Source organism: Trifolium pratense, linkage group LG6 (assembly GCF_020283565.1).
Source record: "Trifolium pratense cultivar HEN17-A07 linkage group LG6, ARS_RC_1.1, whole genome shotgun sequence".
Taxonomy (NCBI): domain Eukaryota; kingdom Viridiplantae; phylum Streptophyta; class Magnoliopsida; order Fabales; family Fabaceae; genus Trifolium; species Trifolium pratense.
This window is the reverse complement of record NC_060064.1, coordinates 24,083,649-24,101,444: the sequence shown is the minus strand read 5'-3', so window position 1 is coordinate 24,101,444 and position 17,796 is coordinate 24,083,649. Positions and strand designations below refer to the sequence as shown.

General features: G+C 33.4%; 2 protein-coding genes across 7 annotated transcripts; one reads left to right on the top strand and one right to left on the bottom strand.

Moving 5' to 3' along the window:
- The first annotated feature begins 2,539 nt into the window (after nt 1–2,539).
- LOC123889860 (protein DETOXIFICATION 44, chloroplastic-like) lies at nt 2,540–9,306 on the top strand. 5 transcript variants are annotated; one of them, XM_045939366.1, is made up of 13 exons: nt 2,540–2,994; nt 3,151–3,275; nt 3,815–3,973; nt 4,108–4,241; nt 5,132–5,267; nt 5,769–5,865; nt 5,971–6,071; nt 6,646–6,809; nt 7,328–7,399; nt 7,507–7,623; nt 7,982–8,077; nt 8,209–8,330; nt 8,730–9,306. In XM_045939366.1, exons 1-13 carry the CDS (start codon nt 2,723–2,725, stop codon nt 8,788–8,790), a joined length of 1,656 nt encoding a protein of 551 aa, XP_045795322.1. In that variant the 5' UTR covers nt 2,540–2,722; the 3' UTR covers nt 8,791–9,306. The 5 variants fall into 5 exon arrangements, with proteins under 5 accessions (XP_045795322.1, XP_045795325.1, XP_045795323.1 ...); XM_045939365.1 differs by having other exon boundaries at nt 2,602–2,994; nt 3,109–3,275; XM_045939369.1 differs by lacking the exon at nt 8,730–9,306 and having other exon boundaries at nt 2,597–2,994; nt 3,109–3,275; nt 7,507–7,615.
- A 146-nt stretch (nt 9,307–9,452) lies between these two features.
- LOC123890553 lies at nt 9,453–12,195 on the bottom strand. 2 transcript variants are annotated; one of them, XM_045940186.1, is made up of 2 exons: nt 11,949–12,195; nt 9,453–11,330 (listed from the first exon to the last, which is right to left on the bottom strand). In XM_045940186.1, exons 1-2 carry the CDS (start codon nt 11,969–11,971, stop codon nt 9,827–9,829), a joined length of 1,527 nt encoding a protein of 508 aa, XP_045796142.1. In that variant the 5' UTR covers nt 11,972–12,195; the 3' UTR covers nt 9,453–9,826. The 2 variants fall into 2 exon arrangements, with proteins under 2 accessions (XP_045796142.1, XP_045796143.1); XM_045940187.1 differs by lacking the exon at nt 11,949–12,195 and adding an exon at nt 11,618–11,890 and having other exon boundaries at nt 9,642–11,330.
- Between the last annotated feature and the right edge of the window lie 5,601 nt (nt 12,196–17,796).

The window sequence follows — 17,796 nt, the reverse complement described above, 5'->3', positions numbered from 1 at the left end:
TAATTTTATTTATATATATCTACTCTTAGTAACATAATAAATTTAATTACTATCAAATTTACCGAATTATCCTAAATATTTCTAATCAAATTACTATATAATGGTCCTATAACAGTATGGGACAAGTGTTGACCCATGATACATAAAAATTACTTTAACAATAGATTCACTCATATTTTAACAATATTTTATAAAAAAAATAATTAAATGTTTATTCTTAATTCTAAATAAATTTTCTAACTTATTTTTTTATAGAAGAATTTTTCTAATTTAATATAATAATTCGCACGGATTTTTAAACTAGTTTTCTTATAACAAAAAAAAAATGTTAAACGGTGGTTAAACCATGTGCATGGACTGAAATTATCTTCTTAATTAATATGTCATATGGTTTTTTTCAGAAGGAACACTTTGGAAGAAAAAAAATTTAATCATTTTTACAAGAAACTTTGACCAATTTTCAAATGTTTTAAATGTTTATGCAGAGAATATTAAAAATAAGTGAAATTAGTTGAATTAAGAATTTAAGAGTAATTAAATAAGGGTATACATGAAATAAATTTAAATTTATAAGAATATTAATTGAACTAGTTAAAAGACCAGTGCATTCGCACGGGTCTAATGACTTTTATTCGATATTTAAGTTTGTCATTATATTATGGTTGAAAATTTATTTAGAATAAAATATTTAAATTTTTTATTTAATATTGTTAAAATATAAGTGAAACTATTGTGATATTTTTTGCAAAACTTATTAAATGAATAAATTTGATTATAATTATCAGTGATAAATTATCCTTTTTTGTATCCGTCGCAAATAATAGCGGACAGTGATAAATTTGATTATCTTATTTAAAATGGCTATTTCCTTTTCCAGACAATGAAATTCAGGTCAAAATCCTATAAATTGAACTCTTTCCATTCATATTTTTTTTTCTTCACATTCTCATTTCTTCTTCCTCTCCCATTTCTTCTCTCATATTTTTTTAGCTTAGTTTTGTTGTAGTTTTGTTATTTTAGGCGTAAATGGCCTGAAAGTCCGTCGCCGATTAATCATAATGATCTTACACATGCATGTTCTTTGATGGCGGCGATTGAGGTCATTATGTTAATCGACGAGGGACTTTTTGAGGTATCTTTAGGATCATTATGATCAATCGGAAGGAATTCCTTCAACCCATTTCTTCTCTTTCATTTCTGTTATAAACAATATTCTGTGTTTTTGTCACTGTCAAATACACGTCCGCTACTTAAAGTAGCATAAGTAGCGGACGACAAAATGCCATAGGGTATCTGGTAGGCGTGCGCCATCAATTATAACAAAACTGAAATTTTTAACACATCTACTACTTAAGGAGGGTGTATTGGATTGAGATTTCATGGGATTTTAAAAGACTTTTTTATGACAAAAAAATCTTGAGGTATTCAATCAAGACTTTTACAAAAGTTAAATAAATCTTGTGGTATTCAATTAAGACAAACATGATTTTTTTTTTCAGGGCAATAAAATCCGTTGGTATTCAATTGAGATTTGGTACTACTTTTAAAATGTCTACTGGTATTCAAAAGTCTACCGATTTTGATGGATTCTTCTATGGAATGGATTTTGAGAGACTTTTTAGTTGAAAATACACTTGATAGACTTTTTCAACAATCTCACCAAAAGCCTTGAGACTTTTTTAAAATCTCCAAGACTTTTTATTTTCATCATCACTGTATCAAATTTTTTTTTCTTTATTTTTTCATAGTTCATCATCACTGCACTCCTTCTTCTTTTCTTTGTTCACTTGTTCAAGAATCTCACCAAAAGACTTGAGACTTTTTCAAACTCTCCAAGATTTTTTACTTTCATCATCATTATATCAGTTCTTCTTCTTCTTCTTCTTCTATCAAATATGTTTTTTTGCAAAAAAATATTTTAACAAATTCTACATCTTTTTTACAAACTTTTGATTCAATACAACTTTTTACGGCAAATTTTTTTTCGTTACCTTCATCTGCTTCTTTTCCCATCAATGGTGATAATGGTTTTTATTTGTGATTAGAAACATATACGTGAAAAAAATGTAAGGCTTTTTTTTTGTTTAAAAATTTGGATTCCCAAAAAAATATAATTTCTTTTATTAAAATTTATTGATTCTTTTAAAATTTGCCTAATATACAAAAGTTTCTTAATATATAAAGTATTATGAAATCTTGATCGTAAAAAGTTTTTTGAAAAAAATCTCTCAAAATCCATTCAAATCATGTGTTAAAAATCTTGATTGTAAAAAAGTCTCTGTAAAAAAGTCTTTAAAATCTCACAAAATCAATATAGTCCAACAAAATCTCATAAAATCATCAAGACTTTTTTTGCCAAAATTGTCTCATGAAATCCCAATCCAATACACCCCCTAAGTCTCACAGACAATATTCCGTTACTTAAATAACCAATAGAGATATATTGGTAGAACGCGTTCCATGATCGGTAGGATGACAAAAGTATATCGCATACCAAATTGTGTTTTCCTATACTTAAAAAAAAGAAAAAAAAGTATTCGGATGGTCTTAGTACAGTACTGCTTAGATGTAACAAAAAAAAAAGTACAGTACTACTAGCATGACGCAAAACAAAAAGTGAAGATATGGTTATGGTTTGTTGGGCCTTTGCCTTTGTCACTCTTAACTCTCAGATATTTTATTCATTCATTCATTCTCATGCTATCTCCCTCCCAAACTGAAAATGGCGTCTTCTTCTTCTTCTACGTGTTTTCTTTGCAGCAATCGCAATTCCATTCCTTATTTCAAATTCTCAACAACACTCAAATCTCCAACAACACTAACCACAAACCCTCCTCCTCCTCATTTCTTTCCTCGTCTTCGACTTCACAGAGTTTCTCCCAACAACAAAAATCCCACCACCACCACTGATGATGATGATGATGATGATGATGATGATGATTCTCTTGATACTACTTCACCCCTTAAATCCCCTTCTCCCTTTCCTCATTTCAGGTAATACCTTAGTTTCATTTTAATTTTATGCATAATTTAGATTCTGAAATTGATTAATTTAATGATTATACTATTTTAAGTTATGTACTTAATTTAATTATTTACTTATTGGAGCATTCATTCAAGTTTCACTATTTGGCTCAAAACACTCAACAGAAATGATTGGTTTAAATTTGATGAACTTGGAATGGAGATGCTGTCCATTGCTCTGCCTGCTGCTGTGGCCTTGGCAGCTGACCCTATTGCTTCATTGATCGACACAGCGTTCGTTGGACACATAGGTACAAATTAATTAACTTTATGATTTGAGTTTGTATGTAATTAAAGACTAAAGAGAAATAAAAAGAAATTGTGAGTTACCTGGCTGCAGCATTTTATTCTCAATCTGGAAACTAACCATTCTAATGGCTTATGACTCTTTGGCAAAAAATAGCGGATAACTGATAAGCTAACTTATATCAGATGAACTTATATAGAATAGCTTATAAGCTACCTGATTGAATTTGTAGTGTTTGGTAAAATTAGTGGTTGAACTAGTTTATAAATATGAAATGACATAAAAAATATATTTTAAATAATTAATATTTAAATTTTTTCAAGTAAGATGATTGGGGTAAAATTGAGAGAGAAAAAATGATAAGTTGTAAGCTTTAAGCTATAAGCTCGTGAGAAAAGAATATTATCAAATGAGTTTTTTTGTCATATGAGCTTATCAGTTATAAGCTCAAAATCTAGCATTGTCAAAAAGAGCCTATGCGTTGTTTGTTTTAGAGTTGTTGTAAAAGGAAAATTATTCCTTAATTAGTTTTTCTCTATACAGGGGCGGTTGAATTAGCTGCAGTTGGGGTTTCAGCTTCTGTGTTTAATCTAGTGTCAAAAGTATTCAATGTTCCTTTACTTAATATTACTACATCCTTTGTTGCGGAGGAGCAGGCATTAATTGGAAAGGAGGAAGATTCCGGTCGAACTGAGGAGAATGGTATGATTTTTCAAGAATGGTTTCACTGTTTCAGTAGGATGTGTATTTTCCCTAGTCATGGTTGTAGATTTTCTTGATCAGATTTATATACCGATAGTTTGGGTCTCATGTGAGTGTTATCATAAATTTTTCAGGCAAGTTCCAACGCAAGAAGCTCCTTTCTTCAGTATCAACTTCTTTAGCACTTGCTGCAGCTCTTGGAATTGCTGAAACTGTAGCACTTTCACTTGGCTCTGGCACTCTTATGACTATCATGGGTATAGCTGCTGTATGTCAAAGCTGATTATTGATCCATATATTGCATTGTATTTGTATTTTGTTTCTTCATGTTCTGATTTCTTCCAAGTCTGAAATTTACCTGGAAAAACAACCACTCCAACCTAAACAAAAAAAATGAAAAGAAAATAAATAAATTGTTGGTTGCAAACACTTGATGCACAGTTATTTAACCAGTTTAGATTTAACTGTCTATGTACAACTTGTGTGGAGATTGAAGAGGTAGAACTACGACACAAAATCTATCTTAATTGACAGTAATATTTTGAACTAAATTTGATTTTGCTCATAAACTTGTAATTAATGGCTTATAAACTCGTTTTATCGTGTATAATTACCAATGAATCTCTCTCTCTCTCTCTCTCTCTCTCTCTCTCTCTCTCTCTCTCCCCCTCTCTCTCTCTCTCACACACTTTATTATCTGTAGTGGTGCTGTTTTTATGAAGCATGAAATATTGAGAGGACAAAAATGACTTTAGGTATAAAATTGTATTTTATTTTAAACTATCTTTTAATTGGTGTATGAAATGTGTTGGGAATGGTTCTCATGCCTAACTTCAAGTTTTGTAACAATTTGGAAAGTTTTCAAGTCTAATTGCATTCTGTAGTTGTAGTCCGAAAGTTAATTATTTGTGTTATCAATTTGAGAAATGTAAACAATCATTATAAATTTACTGGTTTGCATCACATTAAGTTCTATGCTATGCATCACAAGAAATATATACTGGTTTTTTGTTGGTTTGAGGTTATAAAAAGAAAAGAAAAAAGTTTTCACTACTCTTCATGGGCATGTGATTTTAAACAACTGGATTTTACTTGTATAATCTTAGACTGAATATAGATCTTGTTTGCATCATTAGTTCCACTTTGTATGCTGTACAGGACTCTCCAATTCGTGGACCTGCTGAGCATTTTCTTACATTGAGGGCCTTTGGTGCTCTACCAATTGTGATTGCATTAGCTGCACAGGGCACTTTTCGTGGATTTAAGGATACAAAGACGCCTCTATATGCTGTTGGCAAGTATTGCAGCAGCTTTCTCCCTCCCTCTCCATTTACTTTCTCATAAGTTACATACAGTTGACTCCAGTTACAGTCGTTCATATACTTTAAATAGTTGTATTTATCCAAGAATCAACACTTAAACACACCTCTCATATATATAAGTATCCTTGGCAAAGATGATCCGTGGTAAATATGAAATGCATATTGCATAGTTGACTTAATTACTGAAACCATAATATCTTCTATATTATTTCCTCTCCATAGAAACAAGCAGATTCTCTTCCAATTTCTGTGATTGATTGTTTCTTTAGTTTATATCTGTTATTTCCCTGACGGTTTTATATGAATTCTCAATACTATTCTGCTTTATGAGCAGTCAATTTCTTGTTTTTACATGTTTGTACTCCGCAAAATACTCGTGCTGCTCCGCCAGTGCTGATGTAGAGAAATAGGGCATTTCTAGGTAAAGGATTTGCTGGATGTATAATTGACAAAGGCTTCTCTTGAAATTTCAGGTGCTGGAAACTTTCTTAATGTCATATTGGATCCAATATTAATATTTCTTTGTGGTCTTGGCATCAGTGGTGCTGCAATTGCCACAGTGATCTCTGAGTATGTCAGGAATGCGGTAAACTTAGTACTATATGTGCTTTTTGCACATGTCCTTTAATTCATGTGATCTCTGCTTTTAACAGAATTTGTCATTTTGCTCACCAGATTTTTAATAGCTTTCATTCTTCTATGGAATTTGAGTGGCAAAGTGCTCCTAATCCCTTTTGACTTTGATGGGACAAAATTTTTCAGCTATCTGAAATCGGGTACCTGCTTATAGCCTTTAAATAGTTCTATATAAAAATTACAAGAATTAAGTTGCATTTTCGCTCAAAACTACTTTTAGCATGCAATGGCGTTTCTTAGAAATTTATTGCTGGTTACAGATGATTGGCTAACTTGAAAAATAGCTATAATTTTATTAGAAGTCCATGTTCGAAGGATATTATAATCATTACATTGCCTTTCAAAGGTGAATTTTGTGCATTTGTACTTTTTACAGGATTTCTGTTTGTTCAATGTAAAATATGTAAATTTCTGTGTGTCTAAAAGGAAATGATGCTGCAATAATTACATTCAATGTCTAGGAAGTTGTAATGACTAGGCATACTAACAAATAGCCTTGGATGCTGTAAAAGTCAAGGAATAGTAAAAACGCACTGACTTTTAACAGTTCATGTATGACTTACAACAATGTATACTTTGCATGTTTAACGAAATATGATTTTCATTTGCTTGAAAATGTTTTGTTTGGTTTACAACTATTTCTTGACAGAAGAGATCATGTGAGTTAAAGAGTAATGGGCATTAATTTTTACTTTTTATTTTTGCATTTTTTAGGTGGTCTTCTAATTGCCAGGACTTTGGCTGTGTTTATAACTATGACACTCACAACATCTTTGGCTGCTAATCAGGGCCCTATACCTATGGCAGGCCATCAAATTTGTATGCAAGTTTGGTTGTCTATATCTTTGCTCACTGATGCTCTGGCGCTGGCTGGTCAGGTTGGATCATACTATTGCATTGGCTTATAAAGTGCCACTTAATTAATTCAGTTATATTATATACCAATGGTGCACAAGATTGAATAATCAAAGAATATATCATAGGCAGTTTAGTTCATCCAGTTTCCAAATCACGTGAATCCAGAAGAATAAAATTTCATAATTATGAAGTGCAATCTGTTGAATATTAAAGGGCTTCCTCTGACTTGAAATCAAGCAAATTGGGTATCATCAAGTTTGAAATATTCACTGATAAGAGAATGTTGCTGTAAAAAATTCCAATATTCTATCATATTCTCCAACATGACTAAAAAAGAAAAACAGTTGGCAAATGGCAAGTTTTGAAAGAATCGGTCGTGGATCATACTTTTTCAAATGATAGAGATGCTACAAAGTCTACCAGTAGTGGAATTCCTATTATTTGAAAATCTGACACAAATAAACTGTTTGAAAATTATTAGTGAGTGCAATTCATTTTACTGAAACTTACTGTGTCATGTTATGCATTTATTTTACAGGCTCTTCTTGCCAGTAGTTACTCACTAGGAAATTATGAGCAAGCACGCCTCATTATATATAGAGTGATACAGGTTACTGGTTGTTATCCCCATAATCTTCTTCCCTTTTTTTTATCAGATTAGGACATACACTGATCCATGTCTCCTTTTTTCTCCTTCTCTCTTCTACAATCTAGCAGATTGGCTTAGGAGCTGGAATTTCTTTGTCAATGATCTTATTTGTTGGTTTTGGACCATTTTCTACTTTGTTTAGCACAGACTCAGAAGTTTTGGATGTTGCTCGGTCAGGTATATTGGTAAGAAATCACAATTGTTTGCTGAGAATTACTTTTGTAATTTCCAGCTTGATTGCTACAGCCTACGAGTCGAAGTGAACTTCATTTGGATGTATTTTTATATTGAGAATACTTTTAGATTCAGACTGTTATTCCCTTTATTATCTGGATGAATCCATACCCTGCCGGCTAGTGTTTTTCGGGCAGTATCAGAAAGAAATATGTAACTGCTATAAGGGTATTTTGGCCATGCCGTTGCCAACCTTTTAGTGGTGATACCTAATGTTTATTATATGTAATTTGATTGTCCATTCTGTCTTTGGAGGCATGTATGTAGTAATGTTGTTTGAAATATCTGAAACTTAGCCCACATGTGCAGTTTGTTGCTGGATCTCAACCAGTGAATGCTTTGGCATTTGTTATTGATGGGATTTATTATGGTGTATCAGACTTTGAATATGCTGCTTACTCGATGGTAATTACATACTTCGATGATTAATAGATACTTAAAATTTCAATTTATTTTTATCCTCTTAACTGATTTCCATTCCTCTCTTTCGTTTTGCCCCTTCTTTCTTACTTTTGTTTGGCTTTTGTCAAGGATAGGTGGTAGTTGGACTAATTTCTTCAATTTTCATGCTGGTGGCTACTCCAGTGGTCGGACTCCCTGGAGTCTGGACAGGATTGTTTCTCTTCATGATGTTGCGTGTTCTAGCTGGAGTTTGGAGGTAAAGTATCTAATTTATTTTGACAAATACTCCCTCCGATCCTTTTTATAAGAGACAAATGGGTCAACAAAAATTGATTTATCTGAACTATATTATGAACCAGATACATCAACTTTTGTAGAGTTAATTGTCTCTTATAAAAAGACCGGAAGTAGTATCAGATACTGTGTTTCACTATTCATATTTGGGTCCTAGAACAAAGAACACTGGAATAATGATACATAACACACTGGTTTAAATGGAATTTGATATGATGTGGTGTCGCAGTCATTAGTTTTTTATTCTCTCTTCATCTATCCTGCTGGGATGGGATGGGAGGGAATCTATTGTGCAGGATACTTTTTTGATTACATGAGAAGATTTTGATTAAGTTAATATTCATATTTTTCTTTTTTTAAGGTTAAGCAGCAAAAGTGGCCCATGGGATATGGTCTGGTATAAAGATGGAGCAGAAGACTAATTCTAAAGAGCTCCAATGAGATACTGAAAGGTTCTGTACCCTCTCGTGCTCCTAACGAGAATCCAGTAGCAGTACAGGACTAAAACAAACTAATAGATTGTTGCAGAAACTGCTGCAAACTAAATGCCAAAATCTTTCTGGTACAAGTAGAGAGAGTTTGAACAGCTAAATGAGCAAGGGATTGAATCAACGGTATGCAGCATAGAAGTCAAATCTCTTAACTTTCTGGCATTGTGCATTCCTTTGCATATTTTCATTGCTGATGGAAGCTGCATCTTAAAGGTAGGTGTCTGGTACTGACATGTGCTCTGTTACTTCTGCTGTATATGTGAGGTTCTATAGATATGAAGTCTCTTTCTAGGAAAAAAATCATTATTATGTAACCTTCACTAACAAATTTGTCAAAGGGTCTTAGATTCTTTTCTTTAGGTAATGTAAATTATGTATAATTTAGTAAATATAAATGTGTTGACTTGGAACCTGAATATCTAAATATGTTAATTTCTTCACAAATCATCCTTTTGTCTTTATAATTTGATTCTTCTGTCAACCATCATCAATCCCTGTGCATGTATAAGACTTGCATGAACCCCTGTCATGTGACATGACTAAAGGATTGATTTCAGAGATTGAAAGATACATTTATAAAGGGAGTTGACAAATTAGGAATCTTATCTTTTCCACTCAGACATTTTCAAGTTTCAACAACCAAATCAATAAGACTAGTTATTCTTTAGAGATCAAATGGTACATCAATTTCAATTTTTATGGATAGGCATAGCAGAGTATCATGTACAATACAAGTACAACAAGTGTCTCCCAAAAAGTACAAAAAACCATAATAGTTGAACTTGGACAATATAAATTATAATTATATCTCAATGGAAATTCATAGTACAAAGCATCTTTACAGTGATAGAGATGCTAAATAGAAAGCAGAAACATGGCATTATTTGCATCACTAAGGTAGGGAAAAAAGACCTATAAATAACCCCACCTAAGTGAAAAACAAAAACCTTGTAAGCACCAAGGAACTTCAAGATCCTATATGTGAAAAACATATATCTAGTAACTTCTTCTCTTCTAATAAACCAAAATCATAATCAGGTTTTAAGAAACTATAATCATAACCAACTTCAAGATCTGCAAACTGCATATTATTCCAATTTTCAGGCAAGTAACCACCCAATCTTTGCAGCTGTTGAGAAAGATCACTCAGCTTCCTACTTTGCCCTGAACTTAATCCATGCAGTGCACATCCATTATTTCCTCTCTCTTTTAATTTAGTGTTTTTATTAGTATTGTTGTTCAAAGCTTCAACTTGGGATATCCTTTCAATTGTTCCAACAGTGCCACCATCAGACAGATGAATTCCCTGCATGTAAGGTACTATTTGTGCTTCATCACTCTTACAGTCAGTAGATTGGCCTCTCAGCTTGAATTCCAATCCCTTAAGCTCACTTTTCATCTCACCAAAACCTCCATTTTTATTTTGCTCATTTTGTGACTGAGCATGGCTTAAGAAATGTCCAATTACTTCCTTCTTATGTTTCTTCGCTAGAGAAGCCTCGGTTTTTATGTTAAAATACTCAGAATCTGGTCTTTGATTGCTATCTGGAAGAATATTGTGCAGGTTTCCAAAGAAATTATTGTTGCAGCTCATCTCAAAGGATTTCAAATCCTCCCCCGATCCTCTTATTGTTTCTCCATTCTTCACCAAAATCCCATTTTCTGCTATATCAGAAGGTCTACAAGCAGCTCCCGAGTTTATGGATGAATCTATAGGCTCCTTCTGCACATGGTAGCACTCACCTATGCCAGAACTTTCCAAAACGTTCTCTGATTTACTCTCTAGTCGTTCGCTTTCCACGGATTTTTCAGACTTAACATTCTTGTAAGACTCTTGATGAACCATTTTCTTACATTTCTTATTAGCTTGACATTGGGCAGTGCCAACTATCATCACTTCCTCCGATTCCTCTACCGAGTCATCATCAGCAACAAAATTCTTAGAAAGAATCTTATTCTCTTCATCAGACTGATGAAGATTACCCTCCAACTCTTCAACTTTTGCAAGATCCTCCTCGCCGTTCAAAGAATCTGCAGAACCACCACTTGATGATGGTGATGGTGATCCATTAGGAAAATTCAAACGAGCACTAGGTCCATACATAGCCTTAGCTGCTTTATCATAAGCAAGAGCAGCTTCATGTGCTGTAGAGAAAGTACCAAGCCAAAGCCTATGTGCTTTCTCACCAACATGTTTACCATTGATTGGTTCGCGAATCTCAGCAACCCATTTACCCCAAATCCTCTGTCTAACTCCTCTGAAATTGCAATCTGAATTCTGAGGACCACCTTTACCTCTCATGCACCCTTTTCTTGAACCTTTTGCAGGAACTTTGTGAATCTTTTCTGCTCCATTATCTCCACAACCAAGCTTTTGTTGTTGCTGTTTGTTGTAGTTCTTCCACTTCTCAAGAGTGTCTTCCACTGAATCACTTCTTCCACCACTGCGTCTCTTGCGCGATTTCCTTTCTCTGCAGCCATTTCAACAAGCAAATAAACAACATTTTTTGTTAATTTTCTTTGAATTACTTCAACAAAACTCAAGCTAATTCACAAAAGTAAAAATTGTATAAGAATCTAGAAATCAGGCCATGCAACAACAAAATAGATGCAATGAAAATAAAATATATGAACACCAAATAGAATTTGAATTAAATGAAATAAACAAATTAACTAATTGCAAGAAAACCATAATAAACCGAATTCGCAATCAACAGATCTCGATTGTAAGATGAAAATTGAATTATTTGTATTCTACCTTCACCATCGAGTTAAAATACAATTTGAAATACATCTTGTCTAATTTTCATTTAAAAATCCAGGTACAAGATTCGTTTCATTTTCATCTAACGGTTAAATCTATGATTGTTGGAACAACTCATACTTCAAAGAAACCATTTTCTGAAGTTATCACATCTGAAAAAGATCGAACGAATCATATTCTGACTACTAAATTTGAATTACAAGTCAGAAATATGATTCATCTAATGAATAAGATTCATGAATGATTTTAACACTAAGATTGCAAAAAATCCACTTTTCTTCTATACATAGCTTATGATAAATGAATTTAGAAGAAAGAAACTGACCCAGTAACGGTATCAATCTTCATACGCTTTTTTGCTACTCAAGGAAGGAATATAGAATTTGGTTCCTTTTTTGTGTATAGTTTTGGAGTTTGTGTTATATTTTTTGGGGTTTAAGAGAGGTTTTGTGATGTGTATATTGAACTATTGGTGGGTGTAAGCATCATCACATACGTCACTCTTGACTTGGAAACTAAGAAAAATATTGAAGTGATCAAATTTAGTTTTGTGATAGATATTTAATCTTTGTACAAAACAAAACCTTTCTACAAAGGGAAATGTAGATTTTTCTATCATCATCATCATCATCATATAAAAGAAATATATAGATTTATAGATTCAGATAGGCTTGATAACGTGGCTAATTTTGAGCTTCTGGGGTTATGACACGTGTCAATTGGTTCATTGGTGGCAAGCTGTCAAGAGCTTTCTTCATTGTGAAGAGCTTACTCTCTATTTGGTGTTCTTGTTTGCAGCTAGCTTTTATTGAACAATATGTTTTCTGGCTGATTCTTGTATTTTCCCAATGCACATCTAGATTCATTTGTCTTTGTTTGAATTTTTTTTCTGCTAAGTTTTCATTACACTATGATTGTTAAATGATGATTTTTTTTTATGAGATAAATGATGATATATTATATATTGATATGTATTGAATGAATTTCTATTTGAGGTTGTTTTTTAAGAGGAAAAATTATAATTATTTTTATTTTTTAATAGTAAATGGTAAACAAATAATTGCATTTGGAAAAGAAACTAATTGCATTTCAATAATATTTTTTACCCAATATTATAAATAGAAAATATAAGCTATATAAAGCAATTATAAAAAAGAAACTATATAAAGCAGAAAAAAATTCAGTTTGATTTTCAATAATATTTTTTTGCCGAATAATATAAATAGAAAATAGAAACTATATAAAGCAATTATAAAAAATAAACTATATAAAGCAAAACAAAAATATTCGGTTTAATAACCGAATTTTATGGTTCGGATCGAAAATCAAACGAACCAATTAAAAACCGATGTTGTTTGGTTCGGTTATTGGATTCAGTTTTTAAGAACTGATGGACCGAACTAATAGATATATTATTAACCATATATTTCTTTATTTAGTTCAGCCCACACCATGTTATTGATGATGAATTTTTCTCCTCCTCCTCCTCTATATTTCTCTTAGCCCCCCCCTCCAAATTCCAATTTTACCCTTCAGTTCGGAAAATGTTTTCCGAAATAAAGTGTAGTGAAAACAGCCCTCCCAATTATGATTTTATTTCGAAAGCGCAAGTTGTTTCGGAAAAAATTTTCTGCTCGCTACTTATTTCAGAAAACATTTTCCGAAACATACCTTTTATGTATGCAGTCTTTACCCACTGTACTTTCAATTCTTCATCCCCACTCAATCTCAACGACTCCAACGAAAATGGTGTTTTATTTTGTTTTGGGAATTACAATCAACATTGAAGCATTACCAAGAGGTTTCAAAGCATTTTTCATGTCATCTATAAGGTAAGAAGCATTTCAAACTGATTCTTTTGTGATATAAAAGTCTGAAATTTTATAACTCTGACAGGTCTATTTCGGAAAACGTGATCCGAAACCCCTTTTGAAAACATTTTTCAAAAGTTATTTGGTAAATGTTTTCCTAAAGAAATTGGAACCTGCACAATCGACGGATAAAAATAAATTGGATGTAGCAGTTTCTTCGTTGCCTAACATACCCCAACCGACAGATTTAAAGAAACCAGATGTGACAGATCCTTTTTTGCCTAGCATACCCCAACCGGAGGTTGATGAAAGTACAAAAGCAAGTATTTTCGTTATATCGTATCCACAGAGACTAGTGTGATATCAAACGTTGATTTGCAATTTCCATGATTTTAAGTACGGGTTTTTGTAAGATTTAGTTTTGAAAACATAATAATGCGAATGGATAAAAGGATTTAAACTTTCGGATAATAAAAGGTTGTCGGAACTAGATTCATTATCTCGTTAGCATGTATCAATCAACCTTACTATATATATTTCATTTACCAATCATTATTATCACATATCACACATCGAACGTATCCGTATCCGGATTACGCCGTGAAATCTATTATATCTACCAACGTTCGATGCCTCGAATCATTAATCGACATAATAGCATTAAGATCTGATATTTGACGTGATTACTAAACTCAACATCTATGTCTAAACATTGAAGTTTAATAAGTGATTATCTTTTACTCTTGATTCAAACAATATATGTCTATGTTGTTCAAATCTTTTTAGAAGTAGACAATTAAAACAAGATAACACTTATAATGATTGATAAAGAAAACACATATATTAAGATTAAATTGATTACATGTTCACAAAATAACTACATCTAATCCCAACAACAAAGGAATTTAGCTAGACATGATAAAAGTAAACTTACAAGAAAAAGGGATGAAGAACATCTCTTGATTTCTCAAGTATAATGATGAATCCACCTTCAAGAACTCTTAAAACTAATATTACTCGTATCTTTTAACTATTACAAAACTCAATATATAAGAAAATGGCTTCTGAGCTCTATTTATAGATTTTCAGGACAGAGGAGTTCGCTAAGCGAAATGACGTTCGCTGAGCGAACTAGTTACTTAAGCAAGGGGTTTCTTGACACGTAGCAAAAGGCTTGACTCATCACTTTGTTCGCCGATGCTCGCTATCTCTCGCTAACAGACCCTTCCTCCCGGGTTGTGCTCGCCATCTCTCGCTATCTTTCGCTGAGCGAACGTTGAGTTTGCTATCCTGCTAGCTGAATCTCGCTGAAGCTCGCCATGGACCCTTTGTCCACTGGTTTAGTTCGCTGTAGCTCGCTATGGCTTCGCTGAGCGAAGGCTTCAAAACCTGCTTTTCTAGCCATTCCTAACAAAAATGCCTTGGGATCAATTCCTCTTTGATTTAATGTTTATATTTACACCAAAAGGGGTTTTAATCAAGATTTCTTCATAAAAGTATTGGTAAGTGCTCATATTTATCAAACATTATAACTAAAATTGGGCACTTATCAAATCTCCCCAACTTATGACTTTGTTTGTCCTCAAACAAAAGGTAATATTTCAACAAGCTCAAAATTTTAAATCTCAGGAAAGGTTTGTAATCAATCAAAGTTTTTGAAATTTCTTTTCCTAAGCATGAGTAAAACAATGCCTACTCAAGACTATTCCTTAAAACATTCACAAGAACAAAGCATGATCATGAATTGATTGCTATGTCTAAGCAAAATTCTCCACATTTTTATCAAACAATCAAGACTCAAGTGTTATCAAAAATGTCTCACCAATATATCACTCAAAGGTAAGTGTTTCACTCAATCCAAACAAAGTGTATGCAACAATTCAATTCAAACATTCATCAGATCAATGTCACAAAACATGTCGTCAATTGTGGATCACTAAGGACTTTATTAAGCTTGTAACGGGGCTGGGCTACAAAAAATCATTGTTTTTCTTTGGATTTCAAAAGGCCTCAAGAATAAGAGAGCAATACAAAACTTACAGAAAATTCATCTTAAAATTTCACATTCATTTACTCCCTTTCTTTTCTTTCTCCCCTATTTCATTGGTGATTCTTTTCTTTCTTTACAATGACACTTTCTTTTTCACAAATTTTTCTTTTTCTTTCTCTTTGTGTCAATCTTTTATTTTCAACATTTTTCTCTTTTCAATCACCTAATCCACTACTTTTCCAAATTATTTTTATGACATTTGTAACCTACTTCTCCCCAACTTGAATCTTTAACATGACCCTAATTGAAATACAATTGCTCTCCTATCCTAAGACAAGGGTAGAGTAGTTGTTTTTCCATTCTTTTGGTTTCAGGGTTTATCAAACAAACAATTTTCAAAATTTTAAGGCTCAACAGGGGACACAAAAGATCACTATCTCACAAGGTAGGTTAAGTTTGGCCAAGTAGTTATCACTCAAAAAGAAACAGGGCCTTGATCATATCCACAATATCAAACACATTAGTGACAGCAAGATTAAGTTAAAATCAAATGAGCACACATCATTGCTGGCTCTCAAAAATTTATGTAAACAATGGAAAGTTCACACATTCTCACCCGGCTAGGTTGATAACACAAGCTTCAATCATGTTCAACAAAAACATTGAAAATTATCTTAGAACAATCAACACATTTCAAAACCATGTTAGGTTCCTAAGCTTATTTCAAGGACTAATCAAGAAGTTTTGACATGAAGTTTCACAAAACATATTCAACATGCTCGATCATTGATTTACCACAAACCTAACTTCAGATTTTTCCTAATCATGTGAGCTTGTTTGCAAAAAGCTATTTACAATATTCACACTACTTAAAAACTTGTCACCAAATATCAAACATTAACATTTAAAACACATAAAAAAAAAAACATTGTCATCAAACATTGCTAAGTACCACAACACATGTTCAAAATACAAAAGCTTAACACAACCACATAAAACATGAATTTAACTTGTTCCCGACAAACAACTAAATAAAGCAAAAGAAATAAATGACTGAAAGCTTGTAAATTTTCACTAATTTTTGTGAGCTTTCAATCATCATCTGAATCTGCTTCTTCTTCCTCTTCTCCCGCCATGCTTGCATCACCCTCACCATCATCTTCTTCATCATCATCTTCCATACCAGCTTCTTCACCAGCATCAGCATTTGGTGCCATCCCTCCTCCAATGAAAGTAGGCCTGTCCTCAGGCCATGCAACATAGGTTTGGAAATCTTGCGGTGTCATCACCGACTGCCCTGTGTGCTGATTATAGAAGGACTGCTGCATTGCACTCATGGCTCTATATCCTGCATCATTTTGATCATATAAATGAGTAAAGAAATTGTAAAAATTTTGATCAGAAAATCCGGAGGTGGCTAGTTGAGTAGGTGGCTGAGGTGGTGGTGGCGGTGGTTGTCGTGCCCTTCTCCTCTTCGGCTTGCAGTAGCGGTCAACATAATCATCATTGATAGTGGGAATTTCCTCATTCCCAATCTGAGGAAGATGTAATCTGTTGGCCGAGCACAATCCCATAATGAGACATCGGAAAACTAAAGGACTTTTGCTTTTAACCTTGCTAGACTTAAGCGCCCTATCCGAGTGACCACTTAGAACAACTTCTTTCATCCACCTAGAAATTATTCCTGCCACATCTATTTCCAAATCCTCATTAATGTAATGGATGAGGCCGAGGATGTTCATGGTGGCATCTGAAGGGTGGGAATTAGGTTGGATGTTGTACAAGACCAGATTAAACAGCAGCACAGTGAAAGTTTTCATGTCCTCTCTCATTGCCCTCAAAGGTGTTTGAGTCGCATTGAAGACAAAATCGGTGTTTGGTCGAAGCAGCTTACTCCTCATTAATGGAACATCCCAAGTTCCCCGATTCCGTTGTTTTTGGTACGCACACAGTGTTTCATTGTGCGGCAATGTGAAAGGGTTACCAAGGTATGCATTGATGGCATCGCGGTCGAATCGGATGGTGCGACCACAAACCATGGTGGTGTAGGAGAAAGGTTCATCAGCTTCTGGGAGAGCATTAGCATAAAACTCTCTTACTATGACGGGGTTGTAGGTGGTTGGTGGGTGGACAATCTTTTCCCAACCCCGGAGTTGCACAATTCTTGCAAACCGCTCATAATCGCCATGTTCAAAGATGTCAAAGATCCTTTCACTTAAAATTTTTCTCTTTTCCAGTGCCCTAAACCGATCAAACTGTTCTTGCCCTTTGAAACGATTCATGTCCAAATCTTCGGTTTGGTGGGAAGAACTTGCGATGGTTTTCTGTTTCTTAGCAGCTGAAGGCTTCTTGGGTGCCATTTCCTGAAATAA